The sequence below is a fragment of the Phoxinus phoxinus genome, assembly GCF_949152265.1.
Source record: "Phoxinus phoxinus genome assembly, chromosome: 17".
Taxonomy (NCBI): domain Eukaryota; kingdom Metazoa; phylum Chordata; class Actinopteri; order Cypriniformes; family Leuciscidae; genus Phoxinus; species Phoxinus phoxinus.
In genome coordinates this window covers 29,539,355-29,548,888 of record NC_136892.1, presented here as the reverse complement: position 1 = coordinate 29,548,888, position 9,534 = coordinate 29,539,355, and the positions used below count along the sequence as shown (strand labels likewise).

The 9,534-nt window shown below is 37.3% G+C and overlaps 1 protein-coding gene across 1 annotated transcript; it reads right to left on the bottom strand.

Annotated features, from left to right (window-relative positions):
* Positions 1–23: 23 nt before the first annotated feature.
* Positions 24–9,284, bottom strand: haus1 (HAUS augmin-like complex, subunit 1). Its single transcript, XM_079585346.1, has 9 exons — positions 9,093–9,284; positions 8,464–8,638; positions 8,178–8,313; positions 5,155–5,289; positions 3,661–3,784; positions 3,490–3,555; positions 1,240–1,311; positions 927–974; positions 24–256 (listed from the first exon to the last, which is right to left on the bottom strand). Exons 1-9 carry the CDS (start codon positions 9,111–9,113, stop codon positions 191–193), a joined length of 843 nt encoding a protein of 280 aa, XP_079441472.1. The 5' UTR covers positions 9,114–9,284; the 3' UTR covers positions 24–190.
* Positions 9,285–9,534: the final 250 nt, after the last annotated feature.

The following is a 9,534-nucleotide window of genomic DNA, read 5'->3' as shown; positions in this document are numbered from 1 at the left end:
CTAATTTAAAATGTCCCCACTAGCCGTCGCTGGAACAAATGTGTAGGCGTCATTTCCGCTGCGATGGCGTCGGGAAAAACAGAAGGCGCCACCATGAGATTCGGAGAGGAATTGCGTTTATTACAAATACCACAAGTTGGAAGTCAAGTTTATTACATTTATTAACACGTTTAATGTTTTATTAGATACTTTATAGCTTTATAGATAAAGTGTTCATGAAGTCCACTTTCTGCTCCAGCTGGGCATCCAAGGCAGCCTTTGGATAAAAATAATGTTACTCAAATGACCATTCCCCCCCAAAAAAAATATTAATAAATTATATATATATATATATATATATATATATATATATATATATAAATTCTCTGGTCAAAAGTTTGGAAATATTACTATTACTGGTGCCAAACTATGATCAAAGCTGAGTTTTCAACATCATAACTTAACTCTTTTGTGTCACATGATCCTTCAGAAATCATTCTAATATGCTGATTTATCAATGTTAGGAATTTTTTTATTTATTTTTTACCTGTGAAAAGAACACCATTTATTCAAAATATAAATATTTTCTAACGATGTAAATATTTACTATGACTTTTTATCGACTTAACACATTCTTGCTGAATAAAAGTATTAATTTCTTTCAAAAAAAGAAAGAAAATGACTGGAGTAATGATGCTGAAAATTCAGCTTTGATAACAGGAATAAATTATATTTTAAAGTATATTAAAATAGAAAACCATTATTTTAAATTGTAATAATATCTCACAATATTACAGTTTTTTTTCCTGTATTTTTGATCAAATAAATGCAGGCTTGTTGAGCATAAGAGACTTCTTCTTCAAAAAAAGTTAAAAAGCAGTAATGTTTCCAAACCTTTGACCAGTATATATATATATATATATATAACATTGTGAATTAAAAATTACCAGCTCTCGTTTAGCTTCCTCGATTTTCACCCGTGCAAGAGCTGGACTCTGAAAAAAGTACAACAGTAATAAAAACTGAGAAAATGGATAAAGGATCAAATGATTAGAAATGTAAAACAATTAGAAATTATATGGATGTGGACGTGATTACTTCATTAAAATGTGTCCTATATACCGTGCATGACAAAAATTCATATTTATTAACTACCCCACACATTAAACAACAAAACTACTTGGTGCTTGTTCATGCAAAGCTCACTGCCATGATGGTTCCCATATTCAATAAAGAAAATCTTGATATAAATATACTTACAGGGCTCAGATCACTATACGGCTCTAGTTTCTTCTTCAAAGGTAGTGTTTCTTCTCTCAGCGAAGCAATTTTCTAAGTTTAGAAAAAATATCAGAGTAAACAACTTTTATACCATCTTGTAAGATGCAGTTTTGTTTCAGTGCATGTTCATTACATTTAAAGAGGACATATTCTGCTTTTTTACACGTGCAGTTTGAGCCTGAAAAAGCTGACATGTGGACTCAATAAATCCTTATCTTGAGCCAAATAAGCAAGCTGATATTTAGTACAATCTGTATCTTTTATTTAGAATACGTACAAATTTAATTTACATCAAGAGATTTGAAGTGTTGTTGTGGGTCCGAGCTCTAGTATGCAAGAACGAGCCTATATGATTGAATCTGGAAATAAAGCAAAATAACGGAGTCCTCAGATGGCATGCATGTCCGTAACTTCTAGCATTAATTAGATCTCAAACAGATTTATTAAAAGAAGTTATTACCTCTGTGACATCATTAACCAACGTGGTTGAGCGACAAATTTGCGACAATGCGGTTTCGGGAAACAGTCGTGACTAGCTAGTGGATTTCATCATTGATGGTAGTCAATCATTGATTATACTATGGTAGTTAAGCAGCGAGTAATGCTGGGTACACTGCACACCAACATTTTTTTTTTTACATCTAATAAGATTTTCAAAATGTGATAGACCACAAACATGAGGACAAATGAGGCTTGAGTCTCGACTGTGAACACAGGAAATCTCGCGAGACTTCAGAATAAGCATGGCGGACGATATGCAGAAAGTTTCCGATGATAGTGTTTGGAATGATTTTCACAGAAAACTCATGGAATAAAAAACATTGTACCCACTACCCAGCATTATAGAACATTTTATACAGAAAGATATTCAATCTTTATTTATTCTTTATTGGATTTATTGTCTCTTTAGAAAGAGTTATTTAATCCCTCATAGAACCTCACTGTACCCTTAACACTCAGCTTCCTGCAAGTGTGTGTGTGTGTGTGTGTGTGTGTGTGTGTGTGTGTGTGTGTGTGTGTGTGAATGATCGTCTCTTCCATCATCTCGCTTTCTGATTGGATATTGTTTCGTTTCACGTGATAATCTCCAGAGCGTTTGTTCTCGGGGTTCCCCCCCCTACACACATCAGGATTTCTGATCGTAAATATTCAACATGTTGAATATTTACGATTCACGATTGGGGCGGCTTCGACGTTCTTCCGAGCAGGTTCGGACACTCTTAACACACTTCACACCAATGGAAAATCTGATAAGATAATCTGTAGAACCATCAAGATAATCGGGACATAGCTATCAGCCCAAAATCAGCCCGATTATCTTTTGGTGTGTACCCAGCATTACGCCATTGTACGGGAAAACAGCCCAGAGCGTTACTGACAGACTGAAACAACATCAAATATGTGAAAAATACGTTTTTTTTTTTTTTTTTTTTACATTTAAGCACGAAAACCAATAGTAGTAGAGCCCAGAAACAAAATCAAGACTTTGTAAAAGGGCCTTTTTACTAATTCTGCATTAAAGGATAATTCCGGTATTTAACACCTTGAGTGTATATTGTAGTTTGTTTTGGATGAACAAGAGTGGTGGACAACATTTTTTTGACAATGGTTCCTCTCTCGAGTTTTTGACTATAAAAGAATTGGCCATGGACCCATTTAACATTGGAGTCAATGGGCATGTCCGAAAATGTCATTAAAACAACCTTTAACATTAGTTTTCAAAACTGTGCAACTCACCGAGTGATTAGTGATGTTAGTTGATGTTCCAGAAACAAAAAGTGTTGCGAAATACAGTTTCTGTCGTGTTTTATTCGTCATTTTGTAAAATCCCATTGTTGAAAAAATAGTTCCACTATAGCAAAATAAACGGATTGGAATCATATATTGCGACGATATATTGTTTATAATCATCAATGAACACCACTAACCACTCGGTGAGTTTAACAGTTTTGTAAACGAACATTATTGGCTGTTTTAATGACATTTTCGGACATGCCCATTGACTCCAATGTTAAATGGGTCCATGGCCAATTCTTTTATAGTCAAAAACTCGAGAGAGGAACCATTGTCAAAAAAATGTTGTCCACTACTCTTGTTCATCCAAAACAAACTACAATATAGACTCAATGTGTTAAATACCGGAATTATCCTTTAACATCATGTCAGAAGTACATGTTATTAAAACATCTTTGTTGATCTGTGATCAGGGACATCAGTAAGGTAGTTTACCTCTGACAACTGCAGGATGGCCTGATGGGTAAAAGAATCTTCCATCTGCCGCGAGTCCAGCTTTTCCTGTCGCAAACACACAGATTCTGTTTGAATAAGGCTGCATGACAGACATAAAACCGTATAAAGTGATGCCCGGATACAGTATTAAATAAAAAAGATGACACAAACCTGTGCAATCTTATTCCTGCAAGTGAGATCTCTGGATTTATTCTTCATGAAGTCCATGTTCAGGAGCCTCTCCTCCGCTGTCGCTGCTTCCACCTGCTGTACATGTGTGATCTTCATCAAATCACTGAAAAACAGTTTTACACACAGACGGCAGATTTAGATCAGGGGTTTCCAGTAATTGACAGTAATTAATGTTAATTAATAATAGTAATAGTAATTAATTCCAGCAATTGCAGCTGCATGTGACGGGAGTCCATGGAAAAGAATAGAGATTTATTTTAAAGATTTTCAGTATATAAATTGCGTGTTTATAAATGATAGATGGCTCTTGAATTTTAGGATGGGTGTCCCTCACATGAGGATGATCATATTTGAGGGTCTAATCTAAAAGATCAAAAGCCCCTGTTTTAGATACATCTGTGCATTTGTTCTTATTATGATCGGTAAGAGGACTTACCTCTTAGGATTAGTTCACTTTCAAAAAAAAAAAGTTTGCTGATAATTTACTCACCCCGATGTCATCCAAGATGTCCATGTCTTTCTTTCTTCAGTCGAAAAGACATTCAGGTTTTTGAGGAAAACATTCCAGGATTTTTCTCCATTTAATGGACTTCAATGGCAAACATCTATCCCAATGTTCAAAGAAGTTTCAAATGTCCGTCTCAATGCAGCTTCAAAGTCTCGACACGATCCCAGTCCAGAAATAAGGGTCTTATCCAGCGAAACGATCGGTTATTTAAAAAAAATATATATATACTTTTTAACCACAAATGCCCGTCTTGTACCATCTCTGAGATGCGCCACATACTATGTCATCACGTTGGAAAGGTCACGAAAAAAATAAATTAAAATAAATTAAAACAAAGATGTCGGATGATTTTGAAGTTGGAGGAGGAAATGAGGAGGAGTTTTTCCCCTTCCCTACCTTTTTGAACCGGAGTACACAGACAAATAACTTACCGGTATATAGATGACGTAACGCGTGACCTTTCCAACGTGATGACGTAATGCGGGGCACATCTCAGAGATGGTACAAGACGGGCATTTGTGGTTAAAAAGTATATAATTAATTTTTTTGTTTAAAAACAACCGATCGTTTCGCTGGATAAGACCCTTATATCTCGACTGGGATCGTGTCGAGACTTTGAAGCTGCATTGAGACGGACATTTGAACCTTCTTTGAACATTGGAATATTTGTTTGCCATTGAAATCCATTAAATGGAGAAAAATCCTGGAATGTTTTCCTCAAAAACCTTAATTTCTTTTCGACTGAAGAAAGAAAGACATGGACATCTTGGATGACACCGGGGTGAGTAAATGATTATGAATAATTTTTTTTGAAAGTGAACTAATCCTTTAAGAAAGCTGAGTACAGTAGCAGTAAAAATCATGACAGGTCATTTTTTCCCAAACAAAATCAATCAAATTTTGCACAATTAACAAACTAAGAACAACAAAGTAAAATGCATTGATTATCTCTCGTGTTTTCTTACTCCTGATGTTTTTTCCGAATGACAACGGAGGCAGTCATTTTCTTCCTGACAGCAGAAAGTTCCCGCTGCAACTTCCGGTCCGTTTTCTCTGCCTCCAGCACGTCATTGGTCAGTTTATTGATTGCTGGCATGTAGCTGGAGACCCAAGAGTGTGAAATCAACCACAAAATACAGACATAGTTTAAATCAGTTATTATGCACATAGGGACGTGGCTTAATATGATTTTGCCAAGTTTGCAACGATCAGATTTCAGGTGAATGTGCCTCTATTATGTCATTTTAAAGGTTCCCAATTTTGTATTGGTCTGTTGTGATTGGTCTACTCTGCTCTGATTGGTCAGATGGCCCAGTCTGTTGTGATTGGTCTACTCTGCTCTGATTGGTCGACGGCCCAGTCTGTGGATTCGCAGCGATGAACAGTGTCTTCTCAACATATCGACAACACAAACCCAACTCTTCCAGTCTCAGCTACAACTACAGTGTTTGAGGGTCAAAGTAGACGTTGTTCACGGGCAGCCAATGAAGACCATAGACTGGCATTATGCAAATTTGTTACATTGTTAAAGGGTAACTAAACCCCTAGTCAGAGCCTGACTCCACCCACTGGCAATATTTGAAAAATGCTGGAAAAGTGGGCAGAGCCCAACGGACGAACCGAGGGCGGGGCTGAGCGCGTGATTGACAGACCCGCAGTGACGCAGTCATTGACAGCTGCTGTCAGACTCGCTAAAATGGAGAGTGACTGGAGTGACGCAAGTAGCTTTGCAACAGAGCGGTCATTTAAAGTTGAGGACTTTTCTCCCCCACCTTCCCCTGAAGTGGAGGAATTGTCTGTGGACACAGAGCTAAAACCATATCAATTCGAGCCGCTAGCTCAAACTGCGGTGTCGTATCGCATTAACTCCCGCATCGCGATCGGCATCCGACGATGCTAGCGAAGCAGCCGCGCAAGAGAGAATGGGTCCAGTATCTGAGTGGATTATTATTACTATTGACCTACGTTAAGCATATTTTGCCGCTATGTGAAAAAAAAAATCCAGCAAAACGCGCCGGCGGTGGTGGAGTCCATGCAGGAAGAGCAGCGTTTGGCACACAAGTGCATGTAAACACTGGCGCTAATTTCCAAGTCTGGGGGAAAGTTATGCAGTCCAGCAGTGCTGTTGCTACCGGCAACACTACACCTATACCAGCCTAACCACTGTACTAAACACAGATAAAGCTGATGCTAAAAATCTACACTATTCTAACTGATGCAATACTATGCTACTAACTAACTATGCTTCTAACAACACTAACAACTATGCTAAATAACTACCTAGGCTACACGAAATAATCTAAATAACTATATAAATGCTATGCTAAGTAGATGCTAAAATACGCTATCCTGATCGTTTTCAATACTCGTAATTCCAATTTCCAGCTCCTGACTCGCTCTGGTGTTGACTGAACCAGATGCTTTTATACCAGGGGCTGCCAGGGGCGTGGTGAGCTCGCAGCGTCAGAGAGTACCCTACGTCAGAGAGTACCCCTACTTCAGGAGATTCCGTTTAACCTGAAGAGGGCAGCACTCAGACGTTTTTACACCATATATTTGAAAATTAAAACACTTTATACTCAAATGTTAAAAAAAGTACTCGAATCAATGAACCGCATTTATGAAGCTCCATTCTTACAGATCATTAACTAAAAAAAGTTGGTTTAGTGTTTAGTTACCCTTTAAGTAGGTATATAACAGAAAGTGAGACTGAATTGCTGATGACTAGTTTCAGCAGTTCAGAATCTATTCTTTCTTTTAGGAGACAATAACTTGATTTGTTACATTGTTATGTACCTAAACCTAACATTGTTATGATGTTTAAAACCTAAAAGCCTTTTACATGAAAGGTAATATTTGAAAAAGCATAACACGGGCACTTTAAAGCTACACGGTGTAGGAATTACTCCCATCTAGCGGTGAAATTGTATATGACTACCAACTGAATATTACTTTCTAGCCTCTCCCGTTCCAAGGGCGTTTTAACTCCTACGGTGGGCGTATTATTTCAAATCTGCCGGCGGTCGCGAGTAATCTCCCACTCGCATTCGTCAAGGTGCCGCTGAGTGTAAAAACGCGAAAGGCGAAGCTTGAATTTCCAGGTATGTCCCTCTTTGGCTAATGTATTTTCAAGATGGAGGCGCAACATGGCTTCCGCCATTAGAGCAGCTCACCCGTATGTATTATAAATGGCAGATTCTACGCTTACGAGAATACTTGATTAGTTGGTAGAAGTAATTATACAGTAATGAGCACACATAATTTTGAAAGAACAAAGTGGTTTTTGCTAAGAATCAACTTAAAAAAATGACACAGTGTAGCTTTAAGATAAGGTTCAGGTAGGTTCTTGAACAGCATGATTTCAACCAATTGATTTTATCTGGTTGTTTACGTTTGAGGTTTTTTTTTTATACTAATGCTGTTCCAAAACCACCCGGCATGTTGCCCCAGGAACATGTCTAAATTATGCCTTGCATGTGCTATAAACAGATGTATATGATGCATTCATGATGTAACATTAGGGGTGTAACAATATATCGTGCCACAATATATCGCAATACAAAAATGCAACAATATGTATCGTGGATAGTGACAATATGTATCGTGTATAGTTCACCCAAAATAGAAATTACTGTATAAGAAAAAAATCATGTTTTCAGAGTTTTAGTGTCAGTACTACATTAAACTACTATATAATGTTGATTATAATGTATAATAATGCAATGGTCAGCTTCAGAATCATGAATATTTTTATTCTGGTGTCACCATTGTCCTTGAATTACAAGCACCAAGTCCAAACCTGTTCATTTAAACCCACAATGTAATATCAAAGTTAGCATTTTAATCAACAGTACATTTTTTGTTAACCTTTTATCATATGTCTTGGGAGTATCGCAATAATATCGTATCGTGAGTTCAGTATCGTGATATATATCGAATCGTGAAATAAAGGTATCGTTACACCCCTATGTAACATGTTTTTTTTTACCTTCCAAGTGACGTGTCTCTGAGTTTAAGCACTTCAGCGGTGCCCTCCAGCACTGACAGCAGGTCCACTGTGGGTCTGGAAAGTCCTCCAGACTGAAGTCCAACTCCCTGGAGAAGCACCTCCTGCAGATGGGCTCCTGCCATAGACCACAATGAAAGTCATGGACCAGCAGCCAGCCCCAACTCAACATGAAAACTAGTCTCCAAAATGATGATTAATTCATTCCACAACCTAAAATATACATTTACAGAACATGTGTTCTCCAACGTGACTATCCTAGTCTCACCATCACTGCAGTACTCTTCTGTTTTCTGCTTGTGGTCCTCGATGAGAAGCTCAACCTCTCGGCATCTCATCGCACTGCTCTCCGCCAACTCGTACAGAATCTCCACTGTGCGCGTGTTCACCTCAAACTCCGGTACCGGCTGCTGTCCGAACACCTTCCTGAGCCACTGGGTCACCTGCAGTTACATGAAATATGCAAATGTCAATGGTACATGCAAAAGCTTTGAGAATCAAGAATCAACATTAATTGGCATAGCTTGATAACACCGTGGTACTTTGATATATAACATGATTCTAAATGATTTTATATAAATTGACCATGGTATTTACATTGTATTCCAAAGGATACCATGGTATTGCATATCCAACATTTTTGTTTTCATTTTTGTTCTTATCGTCCAGTATAAGACGTACCATATCAAAAACATAAGTTATGTATTAAACACCATAGTGAACACATCTAATATAAACAGATTAGTATGTGTATTCAGTACAGATAAACACAACACGGACCAACTGAACTGCTGCGAACATTTACGCATTTGATAAAGCGAATTACATCGTATTTAAATATGTACATTTCATTAGTTTAGTGATTATCATCAATTCTACACAAAGACATTAACTCACGATTTTGCTTTTCTCGCACATATTTGCACTAATTTAGTGTCACATCTAATCAGATTCAGTTACAAACTTCCAAACCCAACACGTAAAGCTCCCGCCACTGGATTTGTTCTTGTTGTTCCGGGGTCTCAAAGCGCATTTCTCATTGGCTGCACGAATGAAAAACTGTCCAATGAGATTCTAGGACGCTGCAACACTGCCCAATTGGGAAGATCGTATTTAAATGTTCCAAACGTTCACATTTTCATATCCCTAAAAAATAAGTTCAGCGTGATTTTGTAAATGTATTTATGTCATTTGTTTTCTCAAAATATACAGATAAATCTACAGCATATATATGATTTTTCATACAACGATAAAACAATTAATTATTGAAATGTTCCTTTTCTATGTAATTAAATTACATAAATAATTTGCCTATTTAGAAGTATATCTTTCTAAAAGA